The sequence below is a fragment of the Carassius gibelio genome, chromosome A10 (genome assembly GCF_023724105.1).
Source record: "Carassius gibelio isolate Cgi1373 ecotype wild population from Czech Republic chromosome A10, carGib1.2-hapl.c, whole genome shotgun sequence".
Taxonomy (NCBI): domain Eukaryota; kingdom Metazoa; phylum Chordata; class Actinopteri; order Cypriniformes; family Cyprinidae; genus Carassius; species Carassius gibelio.
In genome coordinates this window covers 7700464-7721346 of record NC_068380.1, presented here as the reverse complement: position 1 = coordinate 7721346, position 20883 = coordinate 7700464, and the positions used below count along the sequence as shown (strand labels likewise).

The window sequence follows — 20883 nt, the reverse complement described above, 5'->3', positions numbered from 1 at the left end:
TTAACAAAACAGTGGTTGCAACATCCACCATTCATTGTGTAAATTATGGCGCCTTTACGCGTGATGTCAAAAACTTCCACAGATTTGTGGTATTACTATAGAATTTGACCTGAGCATTGCAAATTACACTTTGTTCTTAGTTCTTGTCAACAGTATCTCCGCCATGATAAGACCTGAATAAGTGACAGGCTTTCTAACATAACATTGCACAAGGGAAATAAGAGGGTGACATCTAGTGGAGAAGACTAGTTAAAAGATTAACATTAATCTGATCTTCTTTTAAATGTTTGCTGAAATAAATAGCGGAAAATATCGATTCAAGGCTTTTGAGAATGAATATCGAATTTACGTAATTTGAAATATGGATATGATGAAACATTGGTCTATTTAATAAAACTTATTTAAACTTACTTAAAAGAAACTTATTGTGCATGTCTCATTCAAATCCCTGGTGATAGATATGTGTGACGAGTGGGGCGGGGCCGAGAGACGAGGCAACAAGGAGTGAGGCCAGGTGTAGTGATTGGAGATGAGCTACACCTGCAACCCACCACCTGTCTCGAGTCCCACGTAGGAGACGGAAGGATATAAAACTGGAGCGACGACCGTGAAGGACGAGAGAGGACCAGGCCTGGGCCTTATTTTATGTTTTGGTTTTTATTTGAGCGCACCAGTCGTCCGTGAGTGGCTGGTGCGCTGTTTTGTGTTTATTTTGAATTATTAAAATGTTATTTGATTGTCCGCCGGTTCCCGCCTCCTTCTTCCCGATGATTAGGAAGTTTATCATTACAATATGCATGTGCATAATGTCTGCAACTCACCCGTTAGGATCCTTAGACAGTTGGTTGAATTAGACTCATATTCCCTTGTGAGTCTTGCATTATTAACCCCAAATTATTATTTGATTCAATTTGATTTGTGAACTGGCTTGATCGATTACTTCTAAAAAAAACGTCTTAAAAAAACTATTCGTTCAAGAATCTGAAATCACATTGTCTTGGTTTTGCACTGATAAATGGTTCCAAAAGGTGGCAACACAGACCCTCTCAAAAACGAAACATCTCTGGTGATGCAGAGTACCCTGTGGACATTGGGGAATGCCGCCAGCAGAACCATTGTCTTGAATGGTTTGAAAATCTCCAATCCTATTGGTCCACCTAGCCCATGACATCACGGATGGGTAGTATAAAAAAGCACCTGCTGAATGTGTCACCAACTGTTAAGTCACTTTTATTTATATAGCGCTTTTAATAATACAGATTTTGTCAAAGCAACAGTACAGCATTAATTAGGAAAACGGTGTGTCAATAATGCGAACACTTATTTTTCGGTTAAAGCCAGTTCAACATTGAATTCAATGATGTCATAATCCAGCTCAGATCAGTTAATAGTATCTATGCAATCAAGTCAACGATATTGCTGGAAATGAAGTGTCCCCAGCTAAGCAAGCCAGAGGCGACAGCAGCAAGGAACCAAAACTCCATCGGTGACAGAATGGAGAAAAAACCGTGGTAGATACCAGGTTTAGTCAGGGGGCCAGTTCTCCTCTGGGACCGAGGACTGTTGTCTGAAGGAGACTTGAAACAGGCAAGCAGAAAATATGGCGAGGGGGACGCAGGGAACCATGGTTACATGTGTAACCCGAGATGTTCCCCTTCAGGAAGCAGACAGACTGGCTAACCGACTGTCTGCTAGCTGCCTCATATCACAGAGGTCAGTAAATTCTCAGCACATAGAGACTCTTTCACCTAGATATTAGACTATAGAGACTGTGTCTGTTCACCGAACTAGAAAATACAAAAAACGTCCAGACCAATTTAAGAGTAATAATTTAATTGCGGTTCAACAAATAAAAAAACAGATGCAATATGGATAAACACATGATAACACATTCGGCCACTATAGTGGGTTCATGGGACAAGGGGCATGACTAGGGACCGGTCAGGGGGGTCAACAGGACATTTGGCCACTATAGTGGGCAATCGGATAAATAGTGGGTCTGTCGGATGGGGCGTGGCTTGTGATTGATCAGCGGGGTTCGACAGGAGATTTGGCCACTATAGTGGGTAATTGGACAAATAGTGAGTTAGTGGGACGAGGTGAGTGGCGCCAAACTGAGGATGAAGGCGGCATTACTTCTGGGGGTCTCGGATAATCGGAGGGCTCCTGTCAGGCCCCTGGGGGGGTTAGGCCCCCCCGACCCTACACAGGTCATTAACATGATGATATGATGGTTTGTAGTACTTGCGTTCCACGATGGTACAATGTTGCCAGAGGGCAACAGCTGAATAATAAATAAATAAATATGTTTTTTCAAGTTTTTAATTAAAGAAATTGATATTTTAAATAAATATATAATTTTTTTCTTCATGAAAACGGTTTCAATTTATCCATAGTGGTACAATGTTGCCTTGAGGCAACAAACTTTTAATTAACTAAAAAAATAATGATAATGTATATTGATATGTAGTAGTAGCCCTTTATTGTCACTAGTCACAAGTACCAGCGAAATTAGCCATCAACCTGTCCATAAATACACAACATACATAAAATGGGGTAGACAGAACAGGAAGACAGGGAATTGAGGAAGAAATACAGCATAACATTAGGGAAATGAAGAGAAAAAAAAACAACACGCATACTATGCTCTTTTTGGGAGTACAGTATGGGAATATGAAAAAACACCTCAGCAACAAAAGCACATACACCATAAACACACGACTTTGCAACTGGGGACGGAAATTGGGGGGGTCGAGGTAATCCAGTGCAGGCAGCAGCCATCCTACCCTGCAGCTAGAAAGTCTGGTCTTGACAGACTGGCGGTACAAAGCGGTGAAGGCGAGGGATGGGGGTGGGGAGGTGAGTGCATATCTGTATATGTGTAAGAGTTTGTGTATTTGTAGGCCTGTAGAGTTGCGATTCTCTCTTGATGCCTCAGTCCGCAGATTATACAGCGTCACAGCAAGTTGACAGAGTCAACAACAATCAGCAGGTGTCTTGTGGGAAATGGGTTGAGGAACGCAGAGCGTCTCGTTGCCATGCTTTCCAAGGGGAAAATTTGTTTTCCAGCCAAGGCCAAGCTGGGAGTGGAGCCGAAAGAAGATAAGATCCCAGTTGTTTTGGTCTAGTAGCTGCATTCCAATTTAACGGTCACTATGATTGTCTTTTTTGGTCTCCAAATCCTCCAATTTCCTTTCCAAAGCCGTGAGCTTCACCGTGATGTTATCCATATTGCGGTTAAAAGTCTCAGTCTCAATGCTGACAGCTCTGCCCACTGCTTCAATCATGACGGGCAGCCTTGTGAGGCTTTGGACTGCTGTTCCAGTCTTCTGAATTTCCCGATAACCCAGGGCAAAGCCTAATCCAATCAGCAGAAGACCTGTTATCATGGTTCCGAATAGGTAGATGTCTTCAATGTCGTCCACGGAAAGAGCCGCCAGACACATGACCCGCCAATTCGCCCACGCATCCATCGTGTAGCCAGCTGCAAACGTTCCAGCAGGGCAGTCAGGTTCCCCCGAACCCAAGCTCCTCGTCGAGAAGATGGTGTCGATTGCGTTGAGAGACCAATTTATCAAATCCATGTTTCAGTTTAGGAAAGCAGAGCAGAGAGAGTCTCTCAAAGTAGACTAGACAAGAGACAGGCGAAGCAGGCAAGGCAGGGGAGGAGAGGAAAGAAATGCGACCGCCTCCATTGAGAGCTAAAGCTTTTTGTTATAGTGTCCATTTTTAAGCAGGAAAAACATAACAAACAATTATTTCCTCATTGATATCATATTGCGTACTATAGAGGGTTAATGGCTGCAGGACCGGATGGCTGTTTGCCTGCGCTGGATTACCTCGACCCCCCCAATTTCCGTCCCCAGTTGCAAAGTTGTGTGTTTATGGTGTATTTATTATGTGCTTTTGTGCTGAGGTGTTTTTCCTGTTCCCATACTGTGCTCCCAAAAGGAGCATAGTCTGGGTGTTGGTTTTCTTCTTCTCACTTCCCTAATGTTATGCTGTTTTTCTTCCTCAATTCCCTGTCTTCCTGTCCTGTCTACCCCTTTGTCATATTGTATGTATGTTGTGTATGTATGGACAGGTTGATGGCTAATTTCGCGGGTACCTGTGACAATAAAGGGCTACTACTACTAATACTACTAATTTGTTTAGTTTTGAGCTGAAATTTAGTTTATTTTTTATGTATATTTTTGTCTTTATTATTTAGTTATTTTCTGCATTGTGTTGACAAACTTTTGCCCCAGGGGAAAGCGGGACAGGTAGTATGTCACGTGATGTTCATTTTGCAACACCCAGTGACTTTAATGTATAGACACATTATTTAGGAATGAGCGCCACTTTTGTATGTTTTTGTTTTGTTAGGTAGAATAGACAAGTTATTGTGTGAAACACACTGAAGACTTTTTTTTCTTATTTTTTTTTTATTAGTAAGGTTAGAGGTTGAATTTGAGTTAGACTGGCTTTGTTTAGTTCTTTTCTTTTCTTTGGTGCCACTTGTGTCCCTCTCCCCGATTTATACCGGTTTTCTTTATTATTATTTAATTTGTGTAAAATTGTATAATTTCTTTCTTGTTGTTTTGTTACCTTATACACTATCTTTACTATTGATGTCACGCAATAAACTAGGTTTATTGGCAGGTTTGTGCGGCATTTGTCTTTTGCTACCATCATCGGCATGTACAAATGATCACAATCTCAATGTTGTCTCTCCTAACCCTGGATCAAAATTAGGAAGTTGTAACAAGAGGGACCGCCAACTTGAAAACAGCCAGAGACATGGCGAGCCAGCCCACACCTAAAACCATCCAGCTTAACAAAGGAAGGGACATTCCCCATAATCAAGCTGGGAATACAGCTGTCCTCAATCAACTGTTCCAAAAGTAACGGGACATCCAAGTGAAAAACCCTAACAAAGGGGGGAAGCCCTACAGTATACTTGGCATGCACCCACAATGGCCACTAATGTTTTCAAGCATTGGCAGCAGAAACTAAGTGAGGCGTGGCATAACAGCTGTCTCAAGTTTTAATACTCTGAAAACAATATATGTCACTGAAAGACCCTGGGAGATAAGCTCACAAGCATCTCTCCACAGAGCATTTAAATATATCCATACCCAGAGAGACTCAAAAAATGTATATTCATATTAGAGAGTAGTGAAGTGAACCCCTCGTCATATTTAAGCTGTATTATGCAGTGTAAGCTGCGTTTGCCTAGGAAGATAAAACTAGCAGTTTATAAAATTAAACATTGATAGTTTATCAAAGGGTTTGCAAAAATTTGCAAAAAAAGACAGTGGTGCAGGATGTGCGATATAAATTGTCTGTGTTAGTATCGTAATTGTTGTTTTAATGATATGCTATTTGACATTATCAGTATTTTGCCAAAAACCAAACAAAACACTCCTAAAGAGTGCTTTGAAGTCTAGTAGTTTAGACTAGTGGACCCGCGCATTAAGACTGTGTTTTTTCACTGTGTGATTCAGTCTATTATAATGCATTTAGAATGATCACAAATAATATCAATATCAAAGGAAGAGTGCTGTTTTTCTCCACAAATCAGCATGATTTTACATACTGTATAGATTTCTTTTCAAACAGTTCAATAAAAACAAAGTTAATTTACAAACTTGCATTTTAGACACCATATCGCCTGTTTTTGCTCTACTTCAACAACAAAAATAAATCCAAACACACCCACCATTGCACAGTTTTCTGCTCTGAGCAACATTACGAATTTTCGTTCCTGAATGAATCAACAGTTTAAATGATTCAATCGCAATGACTCACTTTTTAACCGTGACTTGCTGACATCTACCGGCAGTTTTCATTTTCACATGTAAAGTATCTTAGTATCTTAAATATATATACAATTTCAAATGAGTATTCAACATTTAATGTGTCATTTATCAAACCATTATTTCTGCATTTGTAACTGCAGGTTAAATTCATGCCCTGCATTAAACAGTGTTTAATCTAAATGCCACTTTAAATGAAGCTTCTGTGTTTTCCTCTGCATTGAGTTTAGTTCACTGAAGCACATGCTTATATGGCTGTGGATCATCCATGGTATGGGAGGGGGGCTAATTTGTCATACAGCAGCACAGAATGGTAAGAATTACTGACTACATAAAACAACCTACACAATCCATATGGAACAAAAAAAAAAACTAATGTATTATCCAAAGATTTTCTCATTTTGACTTACTGTTAGCTTAGAAATGTTAAATAGAAAGGTGAATACTACATAAAAAATATATAATATGAAAATTAGTGTTGAAAATAATCACAAATCAGCTTACTAGATTCCTAGGTTTTAAACATATTTGCTTGTTTAGAACTACAGACAAAAGGAGACTGAGAAGCAATGAAATTAACCTAGTCATTTTTAATTACCTCTACTGCATTTTATTCTTCTATCTGTTGTTGTGTTCACTTTGCTGCGTTTGTACAGATCTTTTATGGACTGCATGACCTCCTCTGTCTTTAGAGTGTATATGATGGGATTCAGCATTGGTGGTATTGTTTGTGTCAGGGAATTGTTAATTATCCGGGCATTTGGATGTAAAGGTGTTATTATAGATGCAATGTTATTACTTAAAATTGGGATATAAAAAATTGCCACCAATATGAGATGTGAGGTGCAGGTTTTTATGGCTTTGATCCGGTCAACACCATGGGGAATATTAAACAAAACCAGAGCAATGCAGAAATATGAGATGAAGATCAATATCAGTGGCGTAAAAATCAGTAGACTATAGCAAATTTTACCCAACAAAATATTTACAGAATTATCATTACAAGCTATTCTATAGATAGGCCCATAATCACAAAAATAACTATCAAGCACATTAGATCCACAAAAAGAGAGTCTATTCACAGAACCTACAAGTACAGAAAAAAATGTTACAGAAAAAATCCACATCACCCCTATGATCAGAAACATTGCTGGTTTGGTTACAATGGCATGATACCGTAGAGGAAAACAAATAGCAACTAGTCTGTCATAAGACAAAACAAGTAGTGTCAAAGACTGCGTGTTCATGAAGTGATATACAAAAAACATATATGCCAAACATGCATCATATGAAATGTCCTGGTGCTCGAATAAAAATGTGTCAATGACTTTTGGAATCAAAGCTGAGCTTCCACACAGATCAGAAAACGCCAGATGAAAAACAGCAATGTATTTGACTGTGTGAAGTCTGCGGGCCAAATAAATGATACACATGATAAATGAATTCCCTAAAACAGTCACAACATACACTAAAAACAAGAACACATAGTAATATTTTGCATGTGGAATATTAAAAAAGCCATTTATGAAAAAGTTTGCAGGACGAACAAAGGTCACATTTGCAGAGGAGTTTGACTGCATGGAGCTCATGATAACTGCTGTCTGGATTTTTCCTTCACCTGTGATGAAGAACTGTTACAGAAATACACTCATTAAAAGAGAATATTCAAATAATTATTTAATATCACATGTTTAGATGTTCTTTGATATAATCTTTTGATTGAATAATAAAATAACCCTTTCAGTAAAATCATTAGAGAGAAATAGAGGAAACACATACGCTACCTTCTCCAAACTGGTACCATCTCATTAATTTACCAGACATCAGCAAATATATAGTTAGATTATCCTCTTGAGTTTGGACAGAGGTGTGTCTAGAGCATTTTAAATGGCAGGAGGGTGATGGGCTAAACTAAGATTGACAGCTTTTTAGTGGTTATGAACACTCTTTGCAAGCTTTCTAGTCTATAATCCAATTAAAATGTAGGACTTTGTTTTTCGGCCACACACACATTGCAAAGCTTCGGCAATAATGTATGTTATACATTATTACAATATAACACAGTATTTATAATTTAAGCACTTAATTAAAATAAGTAGACTATTAATTAAATAACTAGAGAAGGCTGACTATAATCAGCTTGCTTCCATTTATTGAGATAAGCCTAATCCTCACCTGAATTAGAAAAAAAGCTCTTCTGGTCTTCAGTGATGCGAAGACAATGTCTGAGCGTGTTCACATAATATCAGAGCAAGAGCAGGGCCAATTAAAAAAAAACAAGCTTTTTTTATTTAAAAGCAAACGTCCAGTTTTGTGTGAGTGAAGGAAATCCACTTACGAGTGGAGAAATTCGTCCTTGCGCATTACATGGATCAAGTAATATTATGAACTCTCAATATTTGTCATACATCATGCTAATGAAACCACCTAAAATTAAGTATAAAGAGGAGAAGAAAGCGGCACTATAGGCAGCTGCACATGCCAGGATCCACCATTGCAAGATGCATTTAGAATTTTACTAAAAATAAGATTATAGCAAGACATGTGGTGGGAGGTGGGTGCCTTGGGGGCCAGAAAAATTTAAGAGGGGTCTGGTGCCACCCCTGGCCATCACTAAGACATGCCTCTGAGTCAGGAACCATCTTCTTCTCTCTACAGACATAAGGCTAATGGGGCAGGAGTAATGTAAATTTATACAGGCATGGAAAACTCAGCATTGCTATATTCCACAGAGCGCCACTGTTAGTAACTTAGGTACCATGGGTGAATTGGAGTAAGCCCATAGAACACAATGTATTTTTGTAAAGAATAAATATGCACCCTTCTCATTTATGAGGTGGTAAAACATAGCAAGAGCATTATTACTCTGAATATATTATGACAATCAGAACAACAGCATGTAATGATTAAATAGCCAAATAATAATAATAATAACAATTACTATAACTTACATTCCAGACACAGTTACGTTGTCTAGTTTTATGGCATCACCAAAAATAGTTCAGAACAAAGCCAAAGTGATGACATAATTTTCTCATTTATGTTTGCTCATTCAAGTTTACAATTGGCTGCACCCACTCTGTGGATAGTGGTTTTAGTGAACGAATCTGTGAATTAACAAGTCGGTTGAGTGAACGAAGACTCATTCATAAAAAAACAACCACTTGCCAAGTTACTTATTTGTCAGAATGTTTAAAAACCCCCTATGGTGATAAATATAATTTTAACTTTGATTGCATCTCTGTTTTCAATATGCTTAAAGATAACCCATGTAATAATTCATCAGTCAACTTGTGTTTTCTCCTTAAAACTCAAATGTCTCAAAAACATGGTTTGAAACAGACCCTTTTTTTCATACTGTCTAAAATACATAACAAATACCATGAATTAACCAGGCAAGACTTTTTATATTATCTCAAAAGGTCAGGTCTTTATTTGCAATGTCTCTTTGGAGTGTTGAGCAATGTAGTTAATCACAGATACGGTTGATTGTTGGTTTCATGAACGCAATGGCCAATCAGATTTGTCCCTTATAGCACACATATGTCTGCAAGATGTCTGTTAAAGTTTGCTTATCAGATGTTTGTACACAGCAGACGCTTTTCAAATGAAGCATCTGCTGTGTACAAACATCTGATACACGTCTTTAAGATGTCAGTTTTACATACATTCTAAATCATAAACATCTTTTCTCTAAAAGTCATATAATAAAAAAAAGACATTTGATAGGAAAGAATCCTATAGACGTATAACAGATTAAACATTCTTGAAAATATGTCTTGCAGACATCAAACAGACGTCTCTGTGATGAATGTGTGCTGTCAGGGGTTTAAGTTAATTCACATACTCATCACTCAAAATGCCAGAGCTTTGTTCAATGCTGAGTTCTGCACGCTTGCTAATCTTCTTTTTATAACAAACAAAGTGGGGACATAAATAGGGGAATAATTGTGCAGCATAGAGCTTCTGTGAAGAACTTTTTGAGATCTCGATGAGCAAAGATGAGTGACAGCTGCTCCTCAAATAACAAAGTGCTGCAGAGTTTAGGTTCAACTTGCCCTATCACACCTGCCAGGATGTTTCTAGTAAGCCTAATAATCTTATTTGGGGTTGGATATAAACTCTGCAGGACAATAGCCCTCAGGGAGCAGGATTAGACATCTTTGATGATATTTTTAAAAATTCCACAAACAACATTATTAAAGGTCCCCTTCTTCGTGATTCCATGTTTTAAACTTTAGTTAGTGTGTAATGTTGTTGTTAGAGTATAAATAATATCTGTAAAATTCTAAAGCTCAAAGTTCAATGCCAAGCGAGATATTTGATTTAACAGAATTCGCCTACAAAAAACGACCCGTTTGGACTAAAGCCCTCTAGTTCCTGTAGTAATGACGTCACTAAAACAGTTTTTTTGACTAACCACCGCCCACATGAATTCACAAACAGGGGGCGTGGCCTTGTTACCCTCCGACGGAGAAGAAGGAAGAGCTGTTTGTTTTTGTCACCATGTCATTGAAACGCTGTTTTTTTCATCTCTGAGTCCAATCACCTTTGTTTGGGCTTCCCAGGAACGCTGTACTTTGAGATTAATGGTTACAATTTATGTTTAACTCGGTTCCCGAAAATTATAATGCACATGTAAAACTATGTGCAGCTCATTTTGCTGAGGACAGCTTGCTGAGGACAACTTTCTCAATCTCAATCAGTTTAATGCTGGATTTGCACAAAGATTATTCTTGAAAGATGGAGCAGTTCCCTCTTTGTCTGGAGAAGGCATTGTTTTGTGGACCACAACCGGTAAGTGTATTTTATTATTTAAGTTGGTGCGTTTAACAGTTTCTGTAACTTATTACACAAAGGGCAACGCTGTTTAGCTTTGTTAACTAGATGTTAGGGCTGTGACAAAAAGCAAATGCAATTTTCATGCGGATCTCGTCAGTAAAAACGCTCCTGTGACTGTAAATACATCTCCAGCACGTGCGTTCTAGCCCAATCACGTTACCAGGAGGGGAGCCTGCTCTCAGCTACTGTCAAATCACAACACAGGAACCGCTGGCCCAATCAGAACTCGTTACGTATTTCTGAAGGAGAGGCTTCATAGAACAAGGAAGTCATCAGCCCGTTTTTGTGACAGTGAAAACAGCAGTATACAGATAGGTGAATTGTGTGAAAAATACTGTGTTAACAGTAACATGAACACATGTTATATTGCACATTGTAAACACAATCAAAGCTTCAAAAAAACGCGTAAAACGGGACCTTTAAGTATTATTAGTAAGGGAAATCAGGCAGGGGTGCTTCATTGAACCAGATACCGAAGCAGTCACAAAGCTTTTTACTTCTTAGATTGTGTACTTATGGCTCCTGTACATTGTAAATATTCTTACACAAGCATCAGAGCTTCTATAAACTTTGTATTGCTTTTCCACAATCAGTTTGAAATATTACTATTGCTGAAAACATATGAATGAGATCGTACACAATAATTTGCCACCGATTCAATCATCAAAACATACAAAAGCTTGGAGTTCCCATGAGATTTGTGTTGGAACTGAGTGTTCAAAATAGTACCTTATTCTAACGTTCTAATAGATCTGCTACTGATTCTGACTGATCGCACTCAGAACCATTCAGACTAAATTTGAAAAACGTGTAGATTAATGTGTGACATTTGTTTTTTAATAGTATCTTAACAGTCAATGCTCTTATCAGCTTAAAACCTATGTTAAACTGAGATAACCAATTGAACAACCATTGATGGCATTTAAGATTATTTTCGTCAAGAAAAAAAAAACAGACCAAAGCTAAAAACCTACATACAAATCCACACTGCATGTATATGTTGAACGTAAAAAGTAACTAAAAGTGTACTGTATTTTTAACAGTGTTTATTTATTGTGGAAAACTTTGTGTTTTTTGTTTAAAATAATTTTTTTAATTTGGTTGTGCATTATAAAAGTTACATACCTATATAGGCCTGTGTGGTGTATCCTGCATTTCTAGCATGTAGATAATATCTGGAATGTGACTGTGTTATAAGGTTTATATGCAAAAACTGTTGTACAGGATTGTACTGAGCATTTTTTTTTGCTAGCTTTATGTAGCAGTTCATCATATTTATATATTGCATTAATTTTGTTAAATAAGCAAGGTCAAATAAAATAATTACTTTTAATGAGTTTATTTTACTGAAGAACATTCAGGGCATTACATGGCCTAGAATCACAATATGATGTTAAGAAATAGTAACTGAATAAAACAATAAACATATTGCACATACACAATCTGTACAAGAAGAAAAAGGTACTGACAAATATAACTACTAATCATTCAATTGATTAAATGCAAATGTAGGGTAAAAGGGGTGTAATGTTTATCTAAAACGATTAAATGCATGTGAATACTGCATAAAAAAATAAATAAAGCTATTTAGATTTTGTTAGTTTTTTTCTTTTTTACAAAGAAAGGAATCAAGAAAAAAAATTATCATTGTCTTTCAAGCACAAAAGTGTTAAACATATTTGGTCTGTTTACACAGTATCTGTTGAAACTACAAACAGCTGATGAAATTAAACCTGCAATTATTTTTAATTTCTCCTACTGCATTTTATTCTTCTTTCTGTAGTTATGTTATCTTTGCTGCGTTTGTACAGTTCTTTTATGGACTGCATGACCTCCTCTGTCTTTAGAGTGTATATGATGGGATTCAGCATAGGGGGCATTGTCTGTGTCAGGGAATTGTTAATTATCCGGGTGTCAGGATCAAAAGGTGTTTTTAGGGATGCAATATTATTGCTTAAAATTGGAATATAAAAAATTGCCACCAATATGAGATGTGAGCTGCAGGTTTTCATGGCTTTGATCCGGTCAACACCATGAGCAATCTTAAGCAGAGCCAGAGCAATGCAGAAATATGAAATGAAGATCAATATCAGTGGCATGAAAATAAGCAGACTACTGCCTATTCTTCCCATCAAAATATTCATAGAATTATCATTACAGGCTAAACTATAGACAGGGCGATAATCACAAAAATAACTATCAAGCACATTAGATCCACAAAAGGAGAGACTATTCACCAAACCTACAAATACAGAAAAAAATATCATAGAAAAGCTCCACATCACCCCTATGATCAGAAACATTGCTGGTTTGGTTACAATGGCATGGTACTGTAGAGGAAAACAAATAGCAACTAGTCTGTCATAAGACAAGACAAGTAGTGTTAAAGACTGCAGATTCATGAAATGAAATACAAAAAACATATTTGCCAAACATGCATCATATGAAATGTCCTGGTGCTTGAATAAAAATGTGTCAATGACTTTTGGAATCAAAGCTGAGCTTCCACACAGATCAGAAAAAGCCAGATGGAAAACAGCAATGTATTTGGCTGTGTGAAGTCTGCGGGCCAAATAAATGATACACATGATAAATGAATTCCCTAAAACAGTCACAACATACACTAAAGACAAGAACGCATAGTAGTATTTTGCATGTGGGATATTAAAAAAGCCATTGATAAAAAAAGTTGCAGGACGAACAAAGGTCACATTTGCAGAGGAGTCTGACTGTATGGAGCTCATGATAACTGCTCTCTGGATTTTTGTGTCACCTGTGATAAAGAAATGTTGTAGAATTGCACTCAATAACAGAAAATATTCAAATTAATATTTTCATTTCCAGTTAAATTGAACGAACAAGCAAAAATATTTAGATGTTCATTAACATAATCATTCTAATAATAAAAAATGTTATTCAAGTAAAATGACTAGTGAGAAAAGTAAGATATGTGGCTTGTACTCCACCTTTTCCAAACAAGCTCATCTCATCATTCTACTAGCCATCAGACAAATTTATATGATTCTCTCGAGCCCGGACCTTTGGTTAATGGAGCTACCCTTTTTCCCTATAGACTTGAGGTTAAGGGGGCAGAAGTTTATTTATTTATTTTTGTTTGTTTGTTTTTACGACACTAACAAAATCACTTTTGTGTTACATAGAGCCATAATCCTCTTTTAATATACAGAACATTCATTTATAAGATGCAATGACAGAACAAGAGTAGCTTGTCAGTTATCAGTGCACAGCCTGATATGGACTGGATTAATTACATATTGTAAAAACTTAGTTAAAAGTTCTAAATGTGTTATTATTTACATATGATATGATCTAATTTTTGGAAACTGACCAAATCAGTTTATGGTCAAAAAAAGAAAAAACTCTACCAATCTACCTGATTATTTTAAATTAAATTAGATTAATTAAAGATAAAGAGAATATTGTACATGCTTTTAGCAGATATTTTATTTCTGCAGAAGTAACCCACGATGATAATTTAAGGGTACATGAAAAAATCCCATTTTAGCTACACAAGTTCATAAAGTTCTATCAAATTTGGATATAAAAAAATCAGCAGGGTCTGATCAAATAGAACCTTATTTTTCTTTCTTATTCGTTTTCGCTAATCGTGGATTCTGAATGCATTGCCATAGATTTTTCTTATGATTCAGTTTTTCGTTTGGACTTTTTACACAAACTTCTCATGGGGGCAGGCTTAACAGTGATCTACTCTGATTGGATAGTGAGTTTTTGATGGACAGATGCTCTCTGACCGAGAAGTACATACATCACTCAGTGGCATGCATATTGGAAAGCTCTCACGGTGATTAAATCTGATTAAAAAAAGTGTTCATTTATTATAATTTTACTGACACTATTTAGAGTATTTTATTTTTAAAAACTATCTTAGGATACAAATGTCTTCAAGAATGTGTTGTTGTCATATATAGGCAGGCCAGTGAGTTATATCCATCTTTTGTTTATCATCTAGTTTCTTGTCTGTTATTATTTACTAAGTGGGTTTATAGATGCAGAAAGCTGTTGTTTGTCATTATACTGAGCACTGTATATATTGTACTGGGCTTAGTCTGTGTAATTGCTTGTCACATTTATTGACTATATATTTTTTGTTAAATTAATGTGGCCCAATAAATTTATTTAGTTCACTGAAGAACAAGCCATTACATAGTCTGGGCTCACTCTCATGAAATCAAGTTGAAACCCTTAAAGCCACTGTTTCACAAATTGAGGGTCAGTCAGCAGAGCTCAAACAGATGCCATCTAATGATTCATTCAATATATATGGAGTGTGAAGTTTTTCAGTTCATGATGATAATAAACATGATGCAGAAGCATTTGTAAAACATTTGTTAAATTTTTTTGACCATTTACCTAAAATTATTTATATTCTAAGGTGATTTATTTGCTGAAATATTTTTAAAAGAAAAACTTAAAAATATTGAACTTAAATGAACTTAAAATATTTGTATATTGTTTTAAAACGAAGAAAGGAAACACAAAGCAACTTTACTAGGTTTCAGTCCTGTGGTCTAAACACATTTGGCATGTTTGCAACACAGTGTCTGTTACAACATCAAAAATGTAATATCAGTGAAGTTTCTTATATTAAATACTTCTTGAAGGATCACAGCTAATAAGCAGTACGATTATCATTGTTATTGTAATTATTGTTTTTATTTCTTAAATTTTACAAATGCATTTTATTCTTCTTTCTTGAGTTGTGTATACCTTATTGCGTTTGTACATTTCTTTTATGGACTGCATGACCTCCTCTGTCTTTAGAGTGTATATTATGGGATTTAACATAGATGGTATTACCTGTCTCAAAGAGTTGTTAATTATTCGGGTGTTTGGATCAATAGATGTTGTTAAGGCTGCAATATTATTGCTTATAAGTGGGAGATAACCGATTGCCACCAACATGAGATGTGAGGTGCAGGTTTTCATGGCCTTGATCCGGTCAGCACCATGAGCAATCTTAAGCAGAGCCAGAGCAATGCAGAAATATGAAATGATGATCAGTATAAGTGGTGTGCACATGAGGAGACCAAAGCTAATTTTTCCCATCAAAATATTTATAGAATTATCATTACAAGCTAGTTTATAGATAAGGCCTTGATCACAAAAATGACTATCAATCACATTAGATCTACAAAACGAGAGTCTATTCACCAAACCTACAAGTACAGAAAAAAAGGTAACAGAAAAACTCCAAATCACCCCTATGATCAGAAACATGGCTGGTTTGGTTACAATTGCATGATAGCGGAGAGGAAAACAAATAGCAACCAGTCTGTCATAAGCCAAGACAAGTAGTGTCAAAGACTGCAGATTCATGAAGTGATATACAAAAAACATATTTGCCAAACATGCATCATATGAAACAACCTGATGCTCAAATAAAAATGTGTCAATGACTTTTGGAATCAAAGCTGAGCTTCCACACAGATCAGAAAAGGCCAAATGGAAAACAGCAATGTATTTGGCTGTGTGAAGTCTGCGGGCCAAATACATGATACACATGATAAATGAATTCCCTAAAACAGTCACAACATACACTAAAGACAAGAACATATAGTAGTATTTCACATGTGGAACATTAGAAAAGCCTTTTATAAAGAATGTTGCAGGACGAACAAAGGTCACATTTGCAGAGGAGTTTGACTGCATGGAGCTCATGATAACGGCTGTCTGGCTTTTGTTTCACCTGCGATGAAGAACTGTTATAGAAATACACTCAGAATATTAAAGTAATCATTTAATTTCTAGTAACAATGCTTTATAGACAAAATGCTTAGAATTTCTTTGATATAATAATTTTGAACAAATAATAAAATTTGTCATTGCTGTAAAATAAGAGAGAAACAATATTTATACTTTACCTTCTCCAAAGCTGCCAGAATGACATTACTATACCAGCCATCAGATAGATTTATAATAGATCATGGCTTGGGCTTGGGACTTTAGTTGATGGAGCAACACTTCTTCTCCCCATAGACTTGTAAATGAAGGGGCATGCATATGAAAATGTAGCAAAATCTCAGCAATTATATAATAGAATAGAATAGGATAGACTGAGAGGTCTTTCCAGTCATGAGATATTCTACCAGTACTGCTACTGGAACCATTTCACTGTTTGTATAACAGCTTTGAATGTATAACAGGATTATAATGGGATTATAGTATCAGAAATCTGTTGTGGTCATTGTACTGAATGCTGTGTATATTATGTTCTTGGTTTGAGTAATTGTTTGTCATAGCATTTCACTAAATTCATTTAGTTAAACAAACAAGGCATAATATAATCAGTTGTTTCACTTAAGCACAAGCCTGCATAGACGCAGGAACATATTTTATCTGGGTGGTGCGGCTTGATGTTGCAGGGTGGGCCTGCTCGCATAAAAAAATACTATAGTAATTTATAGTATAGTACAGTATCCTGTCTATAATATATACTGTATGATACCTTTTACTATAGTATGGTTAAAAAACATTAAAGGAATTTACTATAAATTACTATAGTATTTTTGTGGTTGATTTTAAGCATAATCCAAATATTAAACTGCCCAAACGTGGCATGGTAAAAAGGCTTTGTAAACATTGACAACTCTCTGAACCAGTGTTGTTGAGCAGGGGTCACCATGCTCAATCATGGAGGGCCGTGTTCTGCAGAGTTTACCCCCAACCCTTATCAAACACACCTGAACCAGCTTATCAAGGTATTACAAGGTACAGTATATGAAACTTCCAGGCAGGTGTGTTCAGACAAGTTGGATGTATACTCTCCAAGTTTGGTGACTCTTGGTGTTGAGCATTATCAAATTTAGAAGCTGCAATAGGAAGCAAATCATGCAGTGATTGACAGCACTCTGATCCAATGGACAAAAGTTCTCTGATCCAAAAGTCATAAACCACAACAACAACATATAAAAACGAAATAATCGTTTAAATCGTAGTCATTTGTGGAAAATAAAAATTGTAGAAAAAAATCCAAGCCGTGCAAAAAAATGCAAACCTGTAATAAAGGATCTGAGATCACTCTCAAGAAAAAAAATCACCTGATCTCAAACAAATGTCATTCAAGACATCACTATATTAAATAATGGTTTAATTTCCAGTTAAAGAGCACTGATGAACAAAAACAGTTGGATAATCTTTGATAAAATCATACTGAACTAATACAAATAAAAGCAAACATTGGAGAAAAACCATTACAGAGAAACAGAAACATATGGTTTATACTTCATCTTCTCCAAACCTCCAACAATATTCATCATTCTACCAGCCATCAGACAAATTTATATTAGATCATGCTCTTGACCTTGGGATTTTAGTTCATGTATCAACCTAATAAAGAAGCTGATACTCAAAACAACAACATGATTGTGAATTATGGTCATATTTGAACAGTGAATGCAATGTTGACTAACTTATTTTAGGCACAATATTGCCAGTTACCTGGCCCAGTTTTGATCCATCAACGAAAACATTTCTGAATGAAGCTAGTAAACTCTCTGCGCAGTTCTTTGAAAGTCTGGGCCGGACTCGTCCATACAATGGAAGAGTTTGGCCTGTAAGACCTGTAAGACTGCCAAGGACTGGAGCGTTGTAGCTGCCTGTCCAGCAGATGAGTAGTTTTGTCCGGCAAGAGCTGAAGTAGTCCTACACAGCTTGCATGGGTGGGCAGCCTTTGCCTTTCAACCGATGGCTGAGGGTGGGCAGAGATACGCTGCCACAGACTCATCCAGGGGAGGCAGATTGTCATGCCCTTTTTCTTCAGCATCATTGACAGTCATGAGGGCGGACGAAGAAGAGGCACGGGAGCAAGCCAAGTAGGGGGCATGGCAAGACTTGGTGATCTTGTCATGGACCTCCAGGAGGAATGGTGAATTTCATTAATGGGGGGCCTGACTGCGTCCCAGCAATAACCCATCCAATGCTGTGGGTGGGCTCCTCAGGCAGGGACCATTCCAGACCCAGCTCTTTTACAGCCTTCGCCAGGATGCGAATAGTCCATGCCTGGGCTCGATGTGCTGGGCTGTGCAGATGGCAAGGGGGAGGGGTCAACGTATATGAGCCCCTACAGCTCTCCCACATCTGAAGACTCTAACGACATGCTGTCCATCAGGTCACACTCACTCTCTCCAAATGAGACTATGTCATAGTTACAACAGCCAAAAATAAAAACTAACATTGAATAGTTTGAGTCAATCTGCCCAACTACTGATCACCATAACGGTGATGTCAAACCAAACTATTATTTTCAATGAACCTTCAACATCTAAACCTCTGTTAATCTCAATAAGAACATTTGTTAATGTATGAGAGAAATAAAGTCAGTCTGGTTTATAAGAAGTGAAGCTGGTACTGCTGTTTTTTAGGTTATTTATAATGGTGCTTGACATCAAACAAAGTTTGGGTTTTCACTTTCAATAACTTCTGAGCAATGTAAGTCCATATCTATTGCGGTGGGAAGTTTTATTAGAATATTAAAAAATAATATTTTAACAATGTTATCAATACACTTTTTTCAGAATAGGGAACTTCTCTCATTTTGCTGACCACTTAGGCCACGTATATGAAGGTATATGAAACATCTACTGTATTTGAAGTAATGTACGATTACAATGACATCTGACATCCCTTTACTTTACTATGGTATTCTTATAAAACTTAAAAAAGCATGATAACTGTTACCCATAGTTTTCTAAGCATGTTAAATTCTCATAAAGTCAATCTTAGTTACATTAGGTACTTGATATGATACTGACCTGCAAAGAACCACCCTGTTCTGTAAAGGTAAAGCAAAAGAGAACATAATTATGAGGGTATCAACTAATATGGATGGTTAGCAAAGTTAACAGTGCAGGACTGGACATCTAGCTTAACAGTTACCTTTCATGAAACAAGAAAGCCTAACCGAACTCAGAAACACTGATTACCAACGTAGCCGATCAGCACGTATATTTAAACTATAAACAATAGAAATGTAGAAAGGTGAGTGATTTTGGAGAAGAAAAATATAATAAGATGGAACTTACGTTTATTGCTGTTTTACTCTGGCAGATCACGAAGATGGCAGTTCGTTTTTCCCCCTTCTTGTTACTTCAGGCACCAAGCAACGACCCAAAGTAACTCTTCTGATTGGCTGAAACTCTAATCTCTACACAGTCCCGCCCACTACGTCTACAGATGCACAACTCACTTTTGAACCAAATATCTCGGTGCAAAAGGGAGAACGCGTGAAACTTGTCACTTGAAAGTGAAAAACAGTGTTTGAGATTCGTCACAGCAGATTCAAGCAGCTGTAGTTGTGTACTTGTGTTTGTGTTAGAAAAATATACAAGACATTTCTGAGAAAATATTCTACAAGTGTGCAACTCTCATTGGATGAATTCACGTACTGGTTTGCGGATGTGCAAAATTTCTCCACAACTTCAAATTTCTTGATGCGGTTGTGTAAATGCATTTTGCACTATATTCACTGCAGCAATTGTATCAAAATGTGAGCATACAAGTTTCTTAATTTGTGATTTGTAGAATAGGATTTGTGCACCTGCAATGAAGAATTTGAGAAGGTGTAACTGTTGTGTTGTGTTTGTGGGAGAGAAAAAAAGTCACAGGTTTCAACTCTTAAAACATTTCTCTCTGTGACTTCAAATTTACTGATACACATGTGTGGCTTTTCTCTACAATCGCACTGTCACATGCGTTCAGTCATCTTGACTCAAATACCTTCTTACATGTACTTCTTGAACAGTGCTATCACTAGCAGACTTTCTCCAGGCACATTGCATAGACCTGGGTAACTGACATTAACATTTATTGTGTTTACATGAGAATTTTTAAAGGTGTCATATGATACTATTTTAAAGATCATTGTTTTGTGTGTTTGGTGTAACAGAATATGTTGACATACTTATATAATATTCAAAAAATTGTTTACTGTGTGCGTTCATAGATACAGAATGTTATTATATGGACTTACACTGTCTGTGTGTGATGGGGTTGTGTAACTGCTTGTAGGTATTGATTGTTATACTTCAGTTAAACACAGATTAATATAATGATTTAGTTCCCTGAAGCACATGCCTACATTACATGATCTGAGGTCTCAAGAAATTAAAAGCTGATTTAATTCACAACCTGTCTGAGGGCCACAATCAGCAGAACAAATGCCAGCTAATGATTCATTCAAGGTATCTATTCATAAGGATTAAAA

General features: G+C 36.7%; 3 protein-coding genes across 4 annotated transcripts; all 3 read right to left on the bottom strand.

Annotated features, from left to right (window-relative positions):
• Positions 1-6388: 6388 nt before the first annotated feature.
• LOC128021028 (olfactory receptor 6N1-like) lies at positions 6389-8948 on the bottom strand. Of its 2 annotated transcripts, XM_052607903.1 has the most exons (2): positions 8935-8948; positions 6389-7382 (listed from the first exon to the last, which is right to left on the bottom strand). In XM_052607903.1, exons 1-2 carry the CDS (start codon positions 8946-8948, stop codon positions 6389-6391), a joined length of 1008 nt encoding a protein of 335 aa, XP_052463863.1. The 2 variants fall into 2 exon arrangements, with proteins under 2 accessions (XP_052463863.1, XP_052463862.1); XM_052607902.1 differs by lacking the exon at positions 8935-8948 and having other exon boundaries at positions 6389-7387.
• A 3437-nt stretch (positions 8949-12385) lies between these two features.
• On the bottom strand, positions 12386-13384 carry LOC128021029 (olfactory receptor 2A12-like). Its single transcript, XM_052607904.1, has one exon. It carries the CDS (start codon positions 13382-13384, stop codon positions 12386-12388), a length of 999 nt encoding a protein of 332 aa, XP_052463864.1.
• Positions 13385-15341: 1957 nt separating this feature from the next.
• On the bottom strand, positions 15342-16340 carry LOC128020637 (olfactory receptor 51E2-like). Its single transcript, XM_052607249.1, has one exon. The coding sequence runs from the start codon at positions 16338-16340 to the stop codon at positions 15342-15344; it is 999 nt and encodes a 332-aa protein (XP_052463209.1).
• Between the last annotated feature and the right edge of the window lie 4543 nt (positions 16341-20883).